Raw genomic sequence first — 22,144 nt, forward strand, 5'->3', positions numbered from 1 at the left:
ATCAACTTCGAGCTAGCTCCTACATCGAATTACCTACCTGCATCAAAGAAAAAATATGCAGTGGTCAATCTGTAAATACTTATATGAGCACATACTTTTTAAGTGTGTAATTCTGGTTAATTGAGATGCGGATGAGCATCTAAGCATGTTAATCAGTGCTAGAATGACTTGGAGGGAATGTTCAACTTCACTAACAACGAGTTTCCCAATCCACTTCGGCTGATCCCTCTGTTCGAGAAACATAATCCTCGTGCCTGCATAAACCTCTATAGCATCCATGATAACATTTATCCGCTAATATAGATTTATATTTTGTATACTTAATTATCCTTTGCACATACTATGAATCCAGTGTGTGCACTTTAAACCTGTATGTCATTTGCGTATCTATATGATTTAGAAGCTAGGTTCTGATATTAACGCAGCAGATACATTAGTTGTCTCCTGACCGCACCAATACTGTTAGCTAACTTAAGTTCTTGTTTTTCGAGGCGTTTGAATGTAGTGAATTTAATATTATTCAAGCAGGAATCGTACTATATGAATTCATATTTTTTCTTACAGCGATGTTCTTTGTAGAAATTATTCTATGCTTTGGAAGAGGCTTTCACTGCAGTGCGTGTTAGGGCAGGAGTAATCGCCTTTGAGGGGGGTCACGCCTCACCAAGCCACTCAGGGTATTTGTAAATGTTGTTTGTGACATTCCTGGGCTAATGGAATGTTGTTTGGGATGTTCCTAGGATTTATTTCCATGACCACCGCACCAGCTACAGGGTTGCGACTGGCAGCCTGTATTTCACAGAATTATGGTTTAGTTCGACTAGTGTCTACCCGTGCTCCTGTCACCATGACTTCATCAAGCGATAGCGAAATGTATGATAGTTGGGAGCGATCCCACAGCCCTCTGCATCGAAGGACACTTCCTTCTTCAGGACCTAGTCTAATTACTTCCTTGGACAGAGAGGCTGAAAATGATGCAGCAGTGGTAGTGATGTTGATCATGATGATAATGATGATGATGATTTGGTGTTCCGTTATCGGATGGATGGTTTGTTTGTCACAAATACAAATGAAAAGCCATTCCCTTACATTTCTCTTCAAGTGTCATGCGTGTAGGTGTGTGTGTGTGTTTTTTCGTTTCATGTGTTTGTTGTTAGTCTTTAATGACATCATGGCTCGGAGAAGATTGGCCTATACGCCTGACACTGTATATGTAGAAGTCATAGAGGTAGGATGTGAAAAAGTATATTAATTAGGACTCGTCAGATACCCGGGTGGCAGTGATGGCAACGGAGAACTTGCTGAATACAGGTATATGGAATTTTTTTTCTAGTCGATTTGGGGTGACCCCGACTGTCTAGACTTGACCAGTCTTGTTCCAACATGGCTACCGAGTTGTCTAGACTGGTTACACATTGCATAACACTTTTATTGTAATTTATTAATGATGGGAAATTAGTTTCAGCGATGGTTAATTAATTTTTGTATGTTGGCATTCTTGATGGTTATCAAATGTTTTCATGTGGGTGTAATATACATATGTCCTTTTGGAGTAGGTACTTTCAGTCTGTTTGTAGAAGTCATAGAGGTAGGATGTGTACGAGTATATTAATTAGAACTCGTCAGATCCCCAGGTGACAGTGACGGCAGCGGAGAACTTGGCGAGTACAGGCTACCGACTTGTCTGGACTTGTCTCGACTGTCTAGACTTACTACGTCTAGACTTGTCTTGACTCGTTTCCGACTTGTCTCGACTGACTACATAACACTTGTAGGTTATTTAATTAATAGGTATATGCAGTTAAACGAGTAATCCCCTATAAGCATACATTCAGGGACTTTGACAATGAAAATTCTCGTGTGAGAGTCTGATGCACGTAAAGGTACGTATACTTTGACACATCATGCCACACCTCTCCAGCCAATATGGATGCTAGTGACACTATCAACTACTAGGTTTTTGAATTTGAATTTGGCATGCTCCAGCGGTAACAAAGAATTAAAGATGGTGATGGTGGCACGCTCGGGTAGCAACACTAGGAACTAAAGATGGCGACAGTGGCATCATCTGGTATCGATTATATGATCTTAAAGATGGTGACGGTGGCGCCATATACCAGCCAACTTGAGAACCAAGATGGCAGCACCTCTGACAACTAATATTTGAATTTGGTGCGCGATACTAGCGACATCTACCAGCCAACTTGAGAACCAAGATGGCTACTTCTCTGGCAACTAATTTTTGAATTTGGCGCGCGTTACTAGTGACATCTATCAGCCAACTTGGGAACCAAGATGACGGCGCCTCTGGCAACTAATTTTTGAATTTGGCGCGCGATATTAGTCACATCTACCAGCCAACTTGAGAACCAAGATGGCGGCGTACGACACCTGTCTGCCGACTCCCTAACTAATATTTTAATTTGGCGCCATATGGTAGTCTGTGCTGAAATTTAAGATGGCGGCGGTATAATAATTTGAATTTCAAATGTGGCACCTTAGATATGCATTAAGGCAAAAACCCCTCCCCCCTTTTATAGTAAACTTGCCGTCAGTACGTAGCATATATAGATTATTTATTCCCCAATATCCCAACTGGTCTCATGGTCCTGTGGATAGATCGTCTACTTTCTAACCTCGACATCCTCTATGTTTTCACGTCCCATGGATCGAATCCCAGCCCCGGCACTGAGAATATTTTAGTTAAAGAAAACAAATAATCCCTGCTGCTACCTGGTGGCGACCAACAGAACTATATGTTGTCACAAGATGGTTCCCTCCAACAGACGAAAACAATATGGCGGCCACCTGCAGACGAAACAATATGGCGGGTGATGTTTACATCAAATTTCGAAAAGTTGAAGTTCGAAAAAAAAAAATTCGAATCCAGAATGGCGGCCGTGACGAAAAGTGCAATGGTGACGTCACAATTCAAATTTGGTGGAAATTTCTAGAAAACCAAATGTGCGGATGGATTAGCATATGGCTAAGCATAGGGATTATCATAGATTGGCATACGGATTAGCATAGATTGACAAACGGATTAGCATGGATTGGCATACGGATTAGCATGGATTGGCATATGGATTAGCATAGATTGGCATACGGATTAGCATGGATTAGATGACGTCATCCAAGACGGCCGCCGATGACGTCATCCAAGATGGGCGCCGGATCCATGATACTGTGCCTGCGCTTGAATCAGTATTTCATAATTATCTACTGGATCCCCGATCCCCCTCCGGCCTCCTGTGTCCCCATACGAACCAAATACACCTACTAATCTAAATAATTCATTTATTTTTCAATTGTACACACATGATAGTTAAACAAATGGTTATTGTATGTAGCTAGCTTTCCGCAGTTCTTTAAGTATGGACGATACTTCGTCGATATACGAGTAGTTTCCTCTACGAACATATGCCACCAACAGTCTTAGGCGATCAACTAATATGTTAGGATCTTCACATGACATAGTCAATCTCTTCTGCTACGTTCATATTCCCTGCATGTTTATAATAAATATTATGATCTCTGGTGTCTTCCGTTTGAACACCAACCTCAAGGTAACATTCGTCATCGAGCCAATGTTCATCAATAGCTTGATCAGGATAATTTATTTTATTACGACGTTTCCATCGTTTCGGTCTCAGGACATCGTCACAGTCCTCGATCATGTCAGCTTTAGGTGATTCATCACAGTCTTCGCCTTTGTAATGAGCCTCAGAGTCACTGTCGCCATCACCGTAGAAGGCATCGTCTTCACCCAGATTACTGTAAGAATTCTATATCGTTGATGTCGAAGCTTCTTCGTCGTCTTCATGCGTCCTTTTTAGGAGTCCATCTTTTTTAAAAAGTAGGAAAGATCTAATTGAATTCGGCTTGAATTTATTCTCACTTTTCACATTAAGGATTCTTCCATTGTCTTCTTTCTTCCATAATTCATCAACGTCCTTCAATTTAAGCTTATTGTCGAGATTTGGAAGAGCCATGAACATAATCACTTTCAAGGCAAGGAAACGTATTGACGTAATGCTCTTCCTTAGACTAGTAGATCCATCGTTAACCTCTAACTTGTACGCAGGCTTGGCGTTACAATTTCTATCATGTCTTTTTAAGCTCTCTCTTCGCGTAAACGACTTGCTACATCGAGCACAACTTATCATATTGCCTAGTGTATTTTTAACACAATCATTCTTCTCGTGCTGTCTTCCATTCTTTCTCAAGATGAATTCTTTGCTGCAATAATTACACATGTTTCCTTTCGATAGAGCGACAGACACCGAATCAGGATCCATAGTAGTTACTGAGACTAATGCCAGATGGAAACTGAAAGTTATAAGTTAGATTCATTACTTAAATAGAATATTTTTATTATTTCATCAGCGAGAGTTAAGTTATCTCAAGCAAAAGAACTTGTTACAAGTAGTCCCGATTATTGGCATGATTTGTCGTCACTTGAGACATAATTTATTTATTTATTTTATGTGGGATGCGAGATGCTCACTAACGATCGTTAAATAAGGATGGCTTCGCTATACACCAAGGACATGTAAGTTCGTCTTTCGTGATAGTGTTTCTTATCCGTCTTATCACATATTATCGGACTGTGTAACGATTTTCTTTTTAATTCCAACTGATAAAAATATTGTAAATGCTGATTTAATAGTAGCAGAAATTCACTAATTAAATGTAACTCTGAATAAAAAGGTATGACTGATTAATTAAACAATTCTTCATGCAGAGATTGATTTCTTACAAATAACTAGAAGCACTTGGAGAAAACCATCAGATGTCTAACCAGGAATAATCAAGAGCACTCGGAGGAGAGAAAAATCAATATTAAAAAATCAGGAGCACACGAAGAAAACAATCGTAAGTTTTCCTTAATATCAGAAATTCACAGAAAAATATTTAAAAATAAATCAAATAAAGTAATAATAAAAATTAACAAACCAAAAACTTGAAAAAAAATTACAAAATATTCTGTCAGCTTGTGAACTTCTCATTGGTTGAACAAGGATATTGTTCCAGTACAAGCCAGAATATTTTGTCATTATAAGTAAGACTCTACGATGTTATAACCTAGATTTTGGCTTTTGTTCAGGCGAGATACTGAAAACCTATGCCAATAGTCTATTTGTCAACCTAATTCATTGTTTGTTTATGTTTTGTCCTGTGTATTTCAGTTATTATCAATGTAGTTAGTATTTCCTTTTTGTTTTCATCTTTTAATAAAATTGTTTGACTGCCAATGTAATTTATTTTTGCTATTTGTTTTCTATCACAACAAAGAAAACATTTTAACCTGCATGTGACTAATGGTTTTGAGTGTTTGTGTTCATCTCTACCATTTGTTCGATGGATATTTAAATGACTCAATAATTTGTTCTGTGGAATTTTAAATCCTTTATTGGTCTAATTGCTTATTACTGTATTTAAAATTGGAATTTAAATTGATTGAATAAATGAAAATATAGTGGTCATAGGAATACAACATAATTCCTTAAAATAGTATTTAATGAAAAATGCTCGAAAATAAATTATGAATACTTTTTACTAGTAAAAAATTATTATTTAAGATTCAATTAGTAAATTAACTTGTTATATTGGAAAAGTTATGCAAGATCTTTGAGTACAAAACTATCGGAATCACCTTTTTTATTAGCATGTGTTATAAAACAAATTTTTTATTTCTAGGTAAAATTCATTAAAATTTTCATTAAATTTTAAAGGATAATTAATAAAAAAGACAATTCAAAGCCTTGAACAATGTTATAACATTTAAATACTTTTATTACATATAATTTTATTGCATTATAGTTCTTTAATACAATCTGTAAAACAAATTACAAGAAAAAATAGATACATTATTGCTATCTATAGCTGTTGTACTTTGATGAATAAGGCGAAAAAATTTTTGGTAGATTTGTTTAAAAAAATAATCTTAGCAATTTTTACACAAGTGTATAAAATATGTTGTCAAGAAATTTGTGAAAAAAATAAGTTTTTTTCCATACACACTTTAAATGTTCCATCTATAACTTGCATATACACAGAAAGCAAATACTGGAACTGATAAAACACGGTGACATTTCCCCAAATTGACACAAAAATGTTCACAGCGTGAGTCTTCAATGAGTAAAGTTGGAATTATTTGTAGAGTAGCAGTGTCGTAGAAGGTGGTAAGCAAATACCCACATGCAGGTATCTTCTGCCCGATGCACTTCGTAACTGTGTACGATGGCACTGCCGAAACGTCATATCATAGTGCGACTTATGCTTTCAGGAAAAACGGTTTGTAGCTTCCTGGTTCTGCTTCAGGCAACTGAAATCAAAGACACTATGAAACACTAAAAGTCAAAGTCAAAATTAAAGAATGAATAGTGTAAACAATTATGGTAAAAGCATTAAAAGGATATATTTACAAAAATGTTGAGTGTGATTGTGTGTAATGTGTGACACCACTGTAGTTCCCCTACTCTGAAAGTCCAGCACCACCTTCTTATCTGGACCTTCATCACCAGCGGGTGAACAAGGCTTGCGTGGGTGGCATGCCGTGTCCATGTATCCTGCATCGACACAAGGAGGAGGGGGCTGGCATGTATGCCTGGTGGTTCGGCTCCACTGGGACTTGTTTGCCAGAATGGGATGGAGCACTGGTATTTTTGCCTGATGGTTCGGCTCCATGGGGACTTGCTTGCTGGAGATGTGAGATGGGCCGTGGGATATCTACCCTCTGTTCTCGGTAGATAGCACAAGCCCAACACCCGAATGGATTTCAAAAAAAAAAAAAATGAAACTAACTGCAACACGATACGCAAAATGCGCGCAAAATCCAGACCGAGTGTTATGAAAAATTACTTAAAAAACAGCTCCTTGAAAAGCAGAGTTAAAATATGGTGTCGTAGTGGGCATTTGCTGGAATAAAATAAAATTTTATTAATCCTACTAAATTTTATTTAATTTTTTGTAATACTTTAACGAAATATTTGGTAGTCATAACAATCCTAAATAGTCCAGATAATATGATGGTAGATATTTGATTAAGCGCAAAAAGATATAATTCTAACAAAATGAAATAAAAATATTGTTATATAAAAATAGACTACTAGCAAAACAATTTTATTTCATAATATAACAAACCTCTCATATAAGGACTATCCCTACCCTGCCGGCATTTCCTAAAACCTACAAAGATATATTACGCCATTTGCATTAAAAATAACTACAAAAAATACTATTAAAAAATTACAGCAATTTACAATATAACGAAAAACGCTAGAGGAGTGCGCGAACCTAACACTATAAAAATTTAGTCCTCTTCACGAAGAGTAAGCTGTACAACGGTGACGGAGTTTCTGTCCATTTCTCACAACCAACACCCAGAATAGTTGGAGCAGCTGTACTTTCAGTTTCCTTCGTGGGCGCACCGCACACACTCGTGGCTAATTATCAAAACAGCCATTAAAACTTCTTGCTGCCAGCAATAGTTAAGTCTAGTCTGACCCCGACAGCCGATCAATACGTGCTCGAGGCTCAACGTCTTTCAATCCAGGTATCGAGGACTTGTCCACTCCACGCCTGACCACTGCTGTACAGCAAACAGACGTCGGGTGAATGTAACTTCGCGCGCGAACGGAGTCTGCTCTCGACCAGGTGCGGTCTGCGAATGCCAATGTCTTTGCAAAACACACACACGCCTTCTTCCAGGGCCAGCAACTCGCACTTATATTACCAACTATTCCGTTAAGTCACTGCTCGAGTAAACTCGTTGCGCTCACCCCGCGCAACTCCCCAGCGATTAAATATAATCATTAACAAGAGCATTAACCAAAAAAACCAAATAAATTAACTTTCAATTAAAACTGCAGTATCCATTAAAAACAACATTTAAAAGTAAACAAAAGTTTTTACAAAACTAAAAATTACAAAAACATATTTTGGCCAGAGGCCTGGCCACAGCCGGTATGCATGCCTCATGGTTTTATTTAATGGGGACATGATTCCTGGAGTGAAGATAAAGGATGGTATGAAGCCCGATTTTTCGCTTCCATGGGGATTTCCTTGCCAGAGTGAAAGTATTGTTATATGTTACTCTAGTCATTTTTCTTCTGTAGCAATATCGACAATGTTGCAAGGTTTCCTTGATTCGCCACAGCATCCTGGCATGCTTAAAAAATACATTGAACTCATATGTCATATGTAGTTGTTTAAGCTACTTCCTTCTGTGTTCCTCCATTTTCCTTTACTTAGTGGCAGGGGCGTGTAGAGTGGACTATTTTAATTATGTTTTTTAAATTAAATTTTCAATTCTAAATGTTATTCATTAGCCACTTGTGGGTTTCCATGTGAAGTTTATATCATGATGGAATTACCGACCAGGGATATGCAGCTATGTGACAGGAGGGAAGTAAGGGAAGAGTGCCGGATATTGAAGAGTGACACAGGAGTGTTTGGCTGGCAGATACCTGGTCTGGGTTGAAGCTTGCTGCAGCTAGCTGGATTCTCATGACCGTGGTGGATGAGTCAAGTGAGAACCACGCCTCTATGTTTGACTAATGACAAGTGGCAGGCAAAATGTGACAAAAAGGAAGAGAAAGGAAGAGTGCTGGTTATGGAAGATTGACACGGGGACTGGCAGCTGGTAAATACCTAGCATGTAATGTGGTTGTCTTCGGCCATCTGGTTCCTTCTGGCAGTAGCGAGTGAGTCGAAGTTAAAAAAAAAAAAAAAACACCTCAATGTTGGACTATTGACCAAATTCAAGCAAGAAAAAATAGATAAATATTGTCCCAGCTTTGAAAGAATGGCAGTTGCGAGTTTCAACCTTGTATGTGACGTGGCAGTTGGCAGTTGGGAGGTGCTAACTTGTCTGTGATGTAGCAGTTGGCATTTGGGAGATGCTACCTTGTCTGTGATGTGGCAGGTGGCAGTTGGGAGATGCTACCTTGACTGTGACGTGGCAGGTGGAAGTTGGGAGATGCTACCTTGTCTGTGACGTGGCAGTTGTCAGTTGGGAGATGCTACCTTGTCTGTGACGTTGCCGGTGGCAGTTGGGAGATGCTAACTTGTCTGTGACGTGGCCGGTGGCAGTTGGGAGATGCTACCTTGTCTGTGACGTGGCAGGTGGCAGTTGGGAGATGCTACCTTGTCTGTGACGTGGCCGGTGGCAGTTGGGAGATGCTACCTAATCTGTGACATGGAAGTTGGCAGTTGGGAGATGCTACCTAATCTGTGACGTGGCAGTTGGGAGATGCTACCTTGTCTGTGACGTGGCAGGTGGCAGTTGGGAGATGCTACCTTGTCTGTGAGGTGGCAGTTGGAAGTTGGGAGATGCTACCTTGTCTGTGACGTGGCCGGTGGCAGTTGGGAGATGCTACCTTGTCTGTGACGTGGCAGTTGGCAGTTGGGAAATGCTATTTTGTCTGTGACGTAGCAGTTGGCAGTTGGGAAATGCTACCTTGTCTGTTGCGTGGCAGTTGGCAGTTGGGAGATGCTACCTTGTCTGTGACATGGAAGTTGGCAGTTGGGAGATGATACCTAATCTGTGACATGGCAGTTGGCAGTTGGGAGATGCTACCTTGTCTGTGACGTGGCAGTTGGCAGTTGTGAGATGCTACCTTGTCTGTGACGTGGCAGTTGGAAGTTGGGAGATGCTACCTTGTCTGTTACGTGGCAGGTGGCAGTTGGGAGATGCTACCTTGTCTGTGACGTGGCAGTTGGCAGTTGGGAGATGCTACCTTGTCTGTGACGTTGCCGGTGGCAGTTGGGAGATGCTACCTTGTCTGTGACGTGGCCGGTGGCCGTTGGGAGATGCTACCTTGTCTGTGACGTGGCAGGTGGCAGTTGGGAGATGCTACCATGTCTGTGACGTGGCCGGTGGCAGTTAGGAGATGCTACCTAATCTGTGACATGGAAGTTGGCAGTTGGAAGATGCTACATAATCTGTGACGTGGCAGTTGGGAGATGCTACCTTGTCTGTGACGTGGCAGGTGGCAGTTGGGAGATGCTACCTTGTCTGTGACGTGGCCGGTGGCAGTTGGGAGATGCTACCTTGTCTGTGATGTGGCAGGTGGCAGTTGGGAGATGCTACCTTGTCTGTGACGTGGCAGTTGGCAGTTGTGAGATGCTACCTTGTCTGTGACGTGGCAGTTGGAAGTTGGGAGATACTACCTTGTCTGTTATGTGGCAGGTGGAGTTGGGAGATGCTACCTTGTCTGTGACGTGGCAGTTGGCAGTTGGGAGATGCTACATTGTCTGTGACGTTGCCGGTGGCAGTTGGGAGATGCTACCTTGTCTGTGACGTGGCCGGTGGCAATTGGGAGATGCTACCTTGTCTGTGACGTGGCAGGTGGCAGTTGGGAGATGCTACCTTGTCTGTGACGTGGCCGGTGGCAGTTGGGAGATGCTACCTAATCTGTGACATGGAAGTTGGCAGTTGGGAGATGCTACCTAATCTGTGACGTGGCAGTTGGGAGATGCTACCTTGTCTGTGACGTGGCAGGTGGCAGTTGGGAGATGCTACCTTGTCTGTGAGGTGGCAGTTGGAAGTTGGGAGATGCTACCTTGTCTGTGACGTGGCCGGTGGCAGTTGGGAGATGCTACCTTGTCTGTGACGTGGCAGGTGGCAGTTGGGAGATGCTACCTTGTCTGTGACGTGGCAGGTGGCAGTTGGGAGATACTACCTTGTCTGTGACGTGGCCGGTGGCAGTTGGGAGATGCTACCTAATCTGTGACATTGAAGTTGGCAGTTGGGAGATGCTACCTAATCTGTGACATGGAAGTTGGCAGTTGGAAGATGCTACATAATCTGTGACGTGGCAGTTGGGAGATGCTACCTTGTCTGTGACGTGGCAGGTGGCAGTTGGGAGATGCTACCTTGTCTGTGACGTGGCCGGTGGCAGTTGGGAGATGCTACCTTGTCTGTGACGTGGCAGGTGGCAGTTGGGAGATACTACCTTGTCTGTGACGTGGCCGGTGGCAGTTAGGAGATGCTACCTAATCTGTGACATGGAAGTTGGCAGTTGGAAGATGCTACATAATCTGTGACGTGGCAGTTGGGAGATGCTACCTTGTCTGTGACGTGGCAGGTGGCAGTTGGGAGATGCTACCTTGTCTGTGACGTGGCCGGTGGCAGTTGGGAGATGCTACCTTGTCTGTGATGTGGCAGGTGGCAGTTGGGAGATGCTACCTTGTCTGTGACGTGGCAGTTGGCAGTTGTGAGATGCTACCTTGTCTGTGACGTGGCAGTTGGAAGTTGGGAGATACTACCTTGTCTGTTATGTGGCAGGTGGAGTTGGGAGATGCTACCTTGTCTGTGACGTGGCAGTTGGCAGTTGGGAGATGCTACATTGTCTGTGACGTTGCCGGTGGCAGTTGGGAGATGCTACCTTGTCTGTGACGTGGCCGGTGGCAATTGGGAGATGCTACCTTGTCTGTGACGTGGCAGGTGGCAGTTGGGAGATGCTACCTTGTCTGTGACGTGGCCGGTGGCAGTTGGGAGATGCTACCTAATCTGTGACATGGAAGTTGGCAGTTGGGAGATGCTACCTAATCTGTGACGTGGCAGTTGGGAGATGCTACCTTGTCTGTGACGTGGCAGGTGGCAGTTGGGAGATGCTACCTTGTCTGTGAGGTGGCAGTTGGAAGTTGGGAGATGCTACCTTGTCTGTGACGTGGCCGGTGGCAGTTGGGAGATGCTACCTTGTCTGTGACGTGGCAGGTGGCAGTTGGGAGATGCTACCTTGTCTGTGACGTGGCAGGTGGCAGTTGGGAGATACTACCTTGTCTGTGACGTGGCCGGTGGCAGTTGGGAGATGCTACCTAATCTGTGACATTGAAGTTGGCAGTTGGGAGATGCTACCTAATCTGTGACGTGGCAGTTGGCAGTTGGGAGATGCTACCTTGTCTGTGACGTGGCCGGTGGCAGTTGGGAGATGCTACCTAATCTGTGACATGGAAGTTGGCAGTTGGGAGATGCTACCTAATCTGTGATGTGGCAGTTGGCAGTTGGGAGATGCTACCTTGTCTGTGACGTGGCAGGTGGCAATTGGGAGATGCTACCTTGTCTGTGACGCGGCCGGTGGCAGTTGGGAGATGCTACCTTGTCTGTGACGTGGCAGGTGGCAGTTGGGAGATGCTACCTTGTCTGTGACGTGGCAGTTGGCATTTGGGAGATGCTACCTTGTCTGTGACGTGGCAGTTGGCAGTTGGGAGATGCTACCTTGTCTGTGACGTGGCAGTTGGCAGTTGGGAGATGCTACCTTGCCTGTGACGTGGCAGTTGGCAGTTGGGAGATGTTACCTTGTCTGTGATGTGGTCGGCGGCGGCCAGGCGGATCCTCTCGGCCGTGGCAGGAGAGTCGAGGCGGAACCACGCCTCCTTGCCGGCATCCACTCGCGCCGCTGATATCGCCTCCTTGATCGCGAAGAAGACGGACGAGGCCAGGAACAGCGGGGGCTCACCCACAGCCTGATTTTTTTTTTCAAAAAATGTGTTAGTTCTTAATATTTAAAAATAATATTTATGTATTAAGAACAAACGTATAAATAATTATAATTAACATAAAGTAGTTTAACTTTAAATGGTGTGAATAACTTTAACTCTCCAGGACTCCGACTAGCTCAACATTGGACTGGAGTGAACACTTGGGCGCTGACAAATGTTTAAATTCCAAAAGAAATGTTACTGCTGTATGCTTGACTACTGAAATAATGTCTCTCAAATACAAACTGATTTAAACATGATTTTTTTTATTAATCCTTCACAAAACATACATGTCACAATGGTCGCCATCTTCCGATCACGAAACCAGTACATGTAGAAGATACAAATTGGTCACATTAAACCACTTCACTAGCTTAAAATAAATAAACTGTATCGAAATATTACAATTAAATACAGTTCAGAAGCAAATCCCTTGATTGCTTGCATCTCACGGTACAAGCCGAAGGTCTCGGTCCTCTCAACAATGGCGAAGTTACTTGACCATTGTTATGAGCTTTTAGCAATGACTGTCGTCAAACGAATTCTCATTTAAAAGTTCAGAGAAGGTTTCAAGTTCGGCATATACCAGACTACAGCCGCAAAGTTTTTTCCTCACACCTGAAATGACACATTTTTGTTTGGATTTCGAATGCGCGCTGTCGGGCCAGCATGGTTGCTGCGCGCGTGCTATCTGTCTCTGTTTGCCATAGGCTTGTGTGGTCTGCCTGAACGCCCCTCCCTGTTGACAGCTCATGGGTCTGTGAGCGCCAGTGCGTCGCTGTTTGCCTTAGGCTTGTGTGGTCTGCCTGTGCGCCCCTCCGTGTTGACAGCTCATGGGTCTGTGAGCGCGAGTGTGTCGCTGTTTGCCTTAGGCTTGTGTGGTCTGCCTGTGCCCCCTCCATGTTGACAGCTTATGGGTCTGTGAGCGCGAGTGCGTCACTGCATGCCTTAGGCTTGTGTGGTCTACCTGTGCCTCCTCCGTGTTGACAGCTTATGGGTCTGTGAGCGCCAGTGCGTCGCTGTTTGCCTTAGGCTTGTGTGTTCTGCCTGTGCCTCCTCCGTGTTGACAGCTTATGGGTCTGTGAGCGCCAGTGCGTCGCTGTTTGACTTAGGCTTGTGTGGTCTGCCTGTGCCTCCTCCGTGTTGACAGATTATGGGTCTGTGAGCGCCAGTGAATCGCTGTTTGCCTTAGGCCTGTGTGGTCTGCCTGTGCCTCCTCCGTGTTGAAAGCTTATGGGTCTTTGAGCTCTAGTGCGTCGCTGTTTGCCTTAGGCTTGTGTGGTCTACCTGTGCCTCCTCCGTGTTGACAGCTTATGGGTCTGTGAGCGCCAGTGCGTCGCTGTTTGCCTTAGGCTTGTGTGGTCTGCCTGTGCCTCCTCCGTGTTGACAGCTTATGGGTCTGTGAGCGCGAGTGCGTCACTGCATGCCTTAGGCTTGTGTGGTCTACCTGTGCCTCCTCCGTGTTGACAGCTTATGGGTCTGTGAGCGCCAGTGCGTCGCTGTTTGCCTTAGGCTTGTGTGGTCTGCCTGTGCCTCCTCCGTGTTGACAGCTTATGGGTCTTTGAGCTCTAGTGCGTCGCTGTTTGCCTTAGGCTTGTGTGGTCTACCTGTGCCTCCTCCGTGTTGACAGCTTATGGGTCTGTGAGCGCCAGTGCGTCGCTGTTTGCCTTAGGCTTGTGTGGTCTGCCTGTGCCACCTCCGTGTTGACAGCTTATGGGTCTGTGAGCGCGAGTGTGTCGCTGTTTGCCTTAGGCTTGTGTGGTCTGCCTGTGCCTCCTCCGTGTTGACAGCTTATGGGTCTGTGAGCGCGAGTGTGTCGCTGTTTGCCTTAGGCTTGTGTGGTCTGCCTGTGCCTCCTCCGTGTTGACAGCTTATGGGTCTGTGAGCGCGAGTGTATCGCTGATGCCTTAGGCTTGTGTGGTCTGCCTGTGCCCCCTCCATGTTGACAGCTTATGGGTCTGTGAGCGCGAGTGCGTCACTGCATGCCTTAGGCTTGTGTGGTCTACCTGTGCCTCCTCCGTGTTGACAGCTCATGGGTTTGTGAGCGCGAGTGTGTCGCTGTTTGCCTTAGGCTTGTGTGGTCTACCTGTGCCTCCTCCGTGTTGACAGCTTATGGGTCTTTGAGCTCTAGTGCGTCGCTGTTTGCCTTAGGCTTGTGTGGTCTGCCTGTGCCTCCTCCGTGTTGACAGCTCATGGGTCTGTGAGCGCGAGTGTGTCGCTGTTTGCCTTAGGCTTGTGTGGTCTGCCTGTGCCTCCTCCGTGTTGACAGCTTATGGGTCTGTGAGCGCGAGTGCGTCACTGCATGCCTTAGGCTTGTGTGGTCTACCTGTGCCTCCTCCGTGTTGACAGCTTATGGGTCTGTGAGCGCCAGTTCGTCGCTGTTTGCCTTAGGCTTGTGTGGTCTGCCTGTGCCACCTCCGTGTTGACAGCTTATGGGTCTTTGAGCTCTAGTGCGTCGCTGTTTGCCTTAGGCTTGTGTGGTCAACCTGTGCCTCCTCCGTGTTGACAGCTTATGGGTCTGTGAGCGCGAGTGTGTCGCTGTTTGCCTTAGGCTTGTGTGGTCTGCCTGTGCCCCCTCCATGTTGACAGCTTATGGGTCTGTGAGCGCCAGTGCGTCGCTGTTTGCCTTAGGCTTGTGTAGTCTGCCTGTGCCTCCTCCGTGTTGACAGCTTATGGGTGTTTGAGCTCTAGTGCGTCGCTGTTTGCCTTAGGCTTGTGTGGTCTGCCTGTGCCCCCTCCATGTTTACAGCTTATGGGTCTGTAAGCGCCAGTGCGTCGCTGTTTGCCTTAGGCTTGTGTGGTCTGCCACTGCCTTCTCCGTGTTGACAGCTTATGGGTCTTTGAGCTCTAGTGCGTCGCTGTTTGCCTTACGCTTGTGTGGTCTGCCTGTGCCTCCTCCGTGTTGACAGCTTATGGGTCTTTGAGCTCTAGTGCGTCGCTGTTTGCCTTAGGCTTGTGTGGTCTGCCTGTGCCAACTCCGAGTTGGCAGCTCATGGGTCTGTGAGCGCGAGTGCGTCGCTGTTTGCCTTAGGCTTGTGTGGTCTGCTGTGCGACCCCCTCCGAGTTGGCAGCTCATGGGTCTGTGAGCGCGAGTGCGTCACTGCATGCCTTAGGCTTGTGTGGTCTGACTGTGCCTCCTCCGAGTTGGCAGCTCATGGGTCTGTGAGCGCGAGTGCGTCTGCATGCCTTAGGCTTGTGTGGTCTGCCTGTGCCTCCTCCGTGTTGACAGCTTATGGTTCTTTGAGCTCTAGTGCGTCGCTGTTTGCCTTAGGCTTGTGTGGTCTGCCTGTGCCTCCTCCGTGTTGACAGCTTATGGGTCTTTGAGCTCTAGTGCGTCGCTGTTTGCCTTAGGCTTGTGTGGTCTGCCTGTGCCTCCTCCGTGTTGACAGCTTATGGGTCTTTGAGTGCCAGTGTTTCGCTGTTTGCCTTAGGCTTGTATGGTCTGCCTGTGCCTCCTCCGAGATGGCAGCTCATGGGTCTGTGAGCGCGAGTGCGTCTGCATGCCTAAGGCTTGTGTGGTCTGCCTGTGCCCCCTCCGTGTTAACTGCTTATGGGTCTGTGAGCGCCAGTACGTCGCTGTTTGCCTTAGGCTTGTGTGGTCTGCCTGTGCCTCCTCTGTGTTGAAAGCTTATGGGTCTTTGAGCTCTAGTGCGTCGCTGTTTGCCTTAGGCTTGTGTGGTCTGCCTGTGCCCCCTCCATGTTTACAGTTTATGGGTCTGTAAGCGCCAGTGCGTCGCTGTTTGCCTTAGGCTTGTGTGGTCTGCCTGTGCCTCCTCTGTGTTGACAGCTTATGGGTCTTTGAGCTCTAGTGCGTCGCTGTTTGCCTTAGGCTTGTGTGGTCTGCCTGTGCCTCCTCCGTGTTGACAGCTTATGGGTCTTTGAACTCTAGTGTGTCGCTGTTTGCCTTAGGCTTGTGTGGTCTGCCTGTGCCTCCTCCGAGTTGGCAGCTCATGGGTCTGTGAGCGCGATTGCGTCGCTGTTTGCCTTAGGCTTGTGTGGTCTGCCTTTGCGACCCCCTCCGAGTTGGCAGCTTATGGGTCTTTGAGCTCTAGTGCGTCGCTGTTTGCCTTAGGCTTGTGTGGTCTGCCTGTGCCTCCTCCGTGTTGACAGCTTATGGGTCTTTGAGCTCTAGTGCGTCGCTGTTTGCCTTAGGCTTGTGTGGTCTGCCTGTGCCTCCTCCGAGTTGGCAGCTCATGGGTCTGTGAGCGCGATTGCGTCGCTGTTTGCCTTAGGCTTGTGTGGTCTGTCTGTGCCCCCTCCGTGTTGACAGCTTATGGATCTGTGAGCGCCAGTGCGTCGCTGTTTGCCTTAGGCTAGTGTGGTCTGCCTGTGCGACCCCCTCCGAGTTGGCAGCTCATGGGTCTGTGAGCGCGAGTGCGTCTGCATGCCTTAGGCTTGTGTGGTCTGCCTGTGCGCCCCTCCGTGTCGACAGCTTATGGGTCTGTGAGCGCCAGTGCGTCGCTGTTTGCCTTAGGCTTGTGTGGTCTGCCTGTGCCTCCTCCGTGTTGACAGCTTATGGGTCTTTGAGCTCTAGTGCGTCGCTGTTTGCCTTAGGCTTGTGTGGTCTGCCTGTGATTCCTCCGAGTTGGCAGCTCATGGGTCTGTGAGCGCGAGAGCGTCGCTGTTTGCCTTAGGCTTGTGTGGTCTGCCTGTGCGACCCCCTCCGAGTTGGCAGCTCATGGGTCTGTGAGCGCGAGTGCGTCTGCATGCCTTAGGCTTGTGTGGTCTGCCTGTGCCCCCTCCGTGTTGACAGCTTATGGGTCTGTGAGCGCCAGTGCGTCGCTGTTTGCCTTAGGCTTGTGTGGTCTGCCTGTGCCTCCTCCGTGTTGACAGCTTATGGGTCTTTGAGCTCTAGTGCGTCGCTGTTTGCCTTAGGCTTGTGTGGTCTGCGTGTGCCTCCTCCGAGTTGGCAGCTCATGGGTTGTGAGCGCGAGTGCGTCTTTATGCCTTAGGCTTGTGTGGTCTGCCTGTGCCTCCTCCGTGTTGACAGCTTATGGGTCTGTGAGCTCTAGTGCGTCGCTGTTTGCCTTAGGCTTGTGTGGTCTGCCTGTGCCTTCTCCGCGTTGGCAACTCATGGGTCTGTGAGCGCGAGTGCGTCGCAGTTTGCCTTAGGCTTGTGTGGTCTGCCTGTGTCACCTCCGTGTTGACAGCTTATGGATCTTTTAGCTCTAGTGCGTCGCTGTTTGCCTTAGGCTTGTGTGGTCTGCCTGTACCTCCTCCGTGTTGACAGCTTATGGGTCTTTGAGCTCTAGTGCGTCGCTGTTTGCCTTAGGCTTGTATGGTCTGCCTGTGCCTCCTCCGAGATGGCAGCTCATGGGTCTGTGAGCGCGAGTGCGTCTGCATGCCTAAGGCTTGTGTGGTCTGCCTGTGCCCCCTCCGTGTTGACTGCTTATGGGTCTGTGAGCGCCAGTACGTCGCTGTTTGCCTTAGGCTTGTGTGGTCTGCCTGTGCCTCCTCCGTGTTGAAAGCTTATGGGTCTTTGAGCTCTAGTGCGTCGCTGTTTGCCTTAGGCTTGTGTGGTCTGCCTGTGCCCCCTCCATGTTTACAGTTTATGGGTCTGTAAGCGCCAGTGCGTCGCTGTTTGCCTTAGGCTTGTGTGGTCTGCCTGTGCCTCCTCTGTGTTGACAGCTTATGGGTCTTTGAGCTCTAGTGCGTCGCTGTTTGCCTTAGGCTTGTGTGGTCTGCCTGTGCCTCCTCCGTGTTGACAGCTTATGGGACTTTGAGCTCTAGTGCGTCGCTGTTTGCCTTAGGCTTGTGTGGTCTGCCTGTGCCTCCTCCGAGTTGGCAGCTCATGGGTCTGTGAGCGCGATTGCGTCGCTGTTTGCCTTAGGCTTGTGTGGTCTGTCTGTGCGACCCCCTCCGAGTTGGCAGCTTATGGGTCTTTGAGCTCTAGTGCGTCGCTGTTTGCCTTAGGCTTGTGTGGTCTGCCTGTGCCCCCTCCATGTTTACAGTTTATGGGTCTGTAAGCGCCAGTGCGTCGCTGTTTGCCTTAGGCTTGTGTGGTCTGCCTGTGCCTCCTCTGTGTTGACAGCTTATGGGTCTTTGAGCTCTAGTGCGTCGCTGTTTGCCTTAGGCTTGTGTGGTCTGCCTGTGCCTCCTCCGTGTTGACAGCTTATGGGTCTTTGAGCTCTAGTGCGTCGCTGTTTGCCTTAGGCTTGTGTGGTCTGCCTGTGCCTCCTCCGAGTTGGCAGCTCATGGGTCTGTGAGCGCGATTGCGTCGCTGTTTGCCTTAGGCTTGTGTGGTCTGCCTGTGCGACCCCCTCCGAGTTGGCAGCTTATGGGTCTTTGAGCTCTAGTGCGTCGCTGTTTGCCTTAGGCTTGTGTGGTCTGCCTGTGCCTCCTCCGTGTTGACAGCTTATGGGTCTTTGAGCTCTAGTGCGTCGCTGTTTGCCTTAGGCTTGTGTGGTCTGCCTGTGCCTCCTCCGAGTTGGCAGCTCATGGGTCTGTGAGCGCGATTGCGTCGCTGTTTGCCTTAGGCTTGTGTGGTCTGTCTGTGCCCCCTCCGTGTTGACAGCTTATGGATCTGTGAGCGCCAGTGCGTCGCTGTTTGCCTTAGGCTTGTGTGGTCTGCCTGTGCGACCCCCTCCGAGTTGGCAGCTCATGGGTCTGTGAGCGCGATAGCGTCTGCATGCCTTAGGCTTGTGTGGTCTGCCTGTGCGCCCCTCCGTGTCGACAGCTTATGGGTCTGTGAGCGCCAGTGCGTCGCTGTTTGCCTTAGGCTTGTGTGGTCTGCCTGTGCCTCCTCCGTGTTGACAGCTTATGGGTCTTTGAGCTCTAGTGCGTCGCTGTTTGCCTTAGGCTTGTGTGGTCTGCCTGTGATTCCTCCGAGTTGGCAGCTCATGGGTCTGTGAGCGCGAGAGCGTCGCTGTTTGCCTTAGGCTTGTGTGGTCTGCCTGTGCGACCCCCTCCGAGTTGGCAGCTCATGGGTCTGTGAGCGCGAGTGCGTCTGCATGCCTTAGGCTTGTGTGGTCTGCCTGTGCCCCCTCCGTGTTGACAGCTTATGGGTCTGTGAGCGCCAGTGCGTCGCTGTTTGCCTTAGGCTTGTGTGGTCTGCCTGTGCCTCCTCCGTGTTGACAGCTTATGGGTCTTTGAGCTCTAGTGCGTCGCTGTTTGCCTTAGGCTTGTGTGGTCTGCCTGTGCCTCCTCCGAGTTGGCAGCTCATGGGTCTGTGAGCGCGAGTGCGTCTGCATGCCTTAGGCTTGTGTGGTCTGCCTGTGCCTCCTCCGTGTTGACAGCTTATGGGTCTGTGAGCTCTAGTGCGTCGCTGTTTGCCTTAGGCTTGTGTGGTCTGCCTGTGCCTCCTCCGTGTTGACAGCTTATGGGTCTTTGAGCTCTAGTGCGTCGCTGTTTGCCTTAGGCTTGTGTGGTCTGCCTGTACCTCCTCCGTGTTGACAGCTTATGGGTCTTTGAGCTCTAGTGCGTCGCTGTTTGCCTTAGGCTTGTGTGGTCTGCCTGTGCGACCCCCTCCGAGTTGGCAGCTCATGGGTCTTTGAGCGCGAGTGCGTCTGCATGCCTTAGGCTTGTGTGGTCTGCCTGTGCCCCCTCCGTGTTGACAGCTTATGGGTCTGTGAGCGCCAGTGCGTCGCTGTTTGCCTTAGGCTTGTGTGGTCTGCCTGTGCGCCCCTCCGTGTTGACAGCTTATGGGTCTGTGAGCGCCAGTGCGTCGCTGTTTGCCTTAGGCTTGTGTGGTCTGCCTGTGCCTCCTCCGAGTTGGCAGCTCATGGGTCTGTGAGCGCGATTGCGTCGCTGTTTGCCTTAGGCTTGTGTGGTCTGTCTGTGCCCCCTCCGTGTTGACAGCTTATGGATCTGTGAGCGCCAGTGCGTCGCTGTTTGCCTTAGGCTTGTGTGGTCTGCCTGTGCGACCCCCTCCGAGTTGGCAGCTCATGGGTCTGTGAGCGCGATAGCGTCTGCATGCCTTAGGCTTGTGTGGTCTGCCTGTGCGCCCCTCCGTGTCGACAGCTTATGGGTCTGTGAGCGCCAGTGCGTCGCTGTTTGCCTTAGGCTTGTGTGGTCTGCCTGTGCCTCCTCCGTGTTGACAGCTTATGGGTCTTTGAGCTCTAGTGCGTCGCTGTTTGCCTTAGGCTTGTGTGGTCTGCCTGTGATTCCTCCGAGTTGGCAGCTCATGGGTCTGTGAGCGCGAGAGCGTCGCTGTTTGCCTTAGGCTTGTGTGGTCTGCCTGTGCGACCCCCTCCGAGTTGGCAGCTCATGGGTCTGTGAGCGCGAGTGCGTCTGCATGCCTTAGGCTTGTGTGGTCTGCCTGTGCCCCCTCTGTGTTGACAGCTTATGGGTCTGTGAGCGCCAGTGCGTCGCTGTTTGCCTTAGGCTTGTGTGGTCTGCCTGTGCCTCCTCCGTGTTGACAGCTTATGGGTCTTTGAGCTCTAGTGCGTCGCTGTTTGCCTTAGGCTTGTGTGGTCTGCCTGTGCCTCCTCCGAGTTGGCAGCTCATGGGTCTGTGAGCGCGAGTGCGTCTGCATGCCTTAGGCTTGTGTGGTCTGCCTGTGCCTCCTCCGTGTTGACAGCTTATGGGTCTTTGAGCTCTAGTGCGTCGCTGTTTGCCTTAGGCTTGTGTGGTCTGCCTGTGCCTCCTCCGAGTTGGCAGCTCATGGGTCTGTGAGCGCGAGTGCGTCGCTGTTTGCCTTAGGCTTGTGTGGTCTGCCTGTGCGACCCCCTCCGAGTTGGCAGCTCATGGGTCTGTGAGCGCGAGTGCGTCTGCATGCCTTAGGCTTGTGTGGTCTGCCTGTGCCTCCTCCGTGTTGACAGCTTATGGGTCTTTGAGCTCTATTGCGTCGCTGTTTGCCTTAGGCTTGTGTGGTCTGCCTGTGCCTCCTCCGAGTTGGCAGCTCATGGGTCTGTGAGCGCGAGTGCGTCTGCATGCCTTAGGCTTGTTTGGTCTGCCTGTGCGCCCCTCCATGTTTACAGCTTATGGGTCTGTGAGCGCCATTGCGTCGCTGTTTGCCTTAGGCTCGTGTGGTCTGCCTGTGCCCCCTCCGTGTTGACAGCTTATGGGTCTTTGAGCTCTAGTGCGTCGCTGTTTGCCTTAGGCTTGTGTGGTTTCGCCTGTGCCTCCTTCATGTTGACAGCTCATGGGTCTGTGAGCGCCAGTGCGTCGCTGTTTGCCTTAGGCTTGTGTGGTCTGCCTGTGCCCCTTTCTTGTTGACAGCTTATGGGTCTGTGAGCGCTAGTGCGTCGCTGTTTGTCTTAGGCTTGTGTGGTCTTCCTGTGACCCCTTCGTGTTGACAGCTCATGGGTCTGTGAGTGCGAATGCTCGGGCTGGCGTAGTCTCCCGAACGTTTTCGGTCATATTCGGCTCGCTTCGGCGAGGCTCGGGTTTTACGTTGTTGGTAGTGGTGCTCTAGTGAAAACAACTGTTGTGTGTTGTGAGGGAGTTGTTCTAGTTGTTGTGATAGAGTCGTCGATGAATTCAAAGCATGAAAGGACAAAAGAAATTGGTAATAGAATTTAAAATTGAAAAATGTTTTGCTCGGAAATGTAGCCTCGAGGACACTGCGCTGAAATGAAGCAAGGACGCTGAGTGGTGCAGCAAAATACTACGATGTGTTTTTGGTGGCAAAAAATCGTCATTTGGTTATCTACGAGTAAGATCGCCGAAATACGTCTGGCAGAAATATTTTTATGTTATCTTGCAGCGATTTGTT

At 48.3% G+C, this 22,144-nt stretch overlaps 1 protein-coding gene across 1 annotated transcript in view; it reads right to left on the reverse strand.

Moving 5' to 3' along the window:
• Positions 1-5,502: 5,502 nt before the first annotated feature.
• LOC134541170 (xanthine dehydrogenase) overlaps positions 5,503-22,144 on the reverse strand; it is a 228,666-nt gene continuing 212,024 nt past the window's right edge. The window contains exons 27-28 of the mRNA XM_063384399.1: positions 12,307-12,474; positions 5,503-6,328 (exon numbers count right to left, since the gene is read on the reverse strand). Of these exons, the coding sequence (XP_063240469.1) occupies positions 6,278-6,328; positions 12,307-12,474 (219 nt within the window). The 3' untranslated portion in view covers positions 5,503-6,277. The remainder of the gene's footprint in view (positions 6,329-12,306; positions 12,475-22,144) is intronic.

The sequence above is a fragment of the Bacillus rossius genome, chromosome 18, assembly GCF_032445375.1.
Source record: "Bacillus rossius redtenbacheri isolate Brsri chromosome 18, Brsri_v3, whole genome shotgun sequence".
Lineage (NCBI taxonomy): Eukaryota > Metazoa > Arthropoda > Insecta > Phasmatodea > Bacillidae > Bacillus > Bacillus rossius.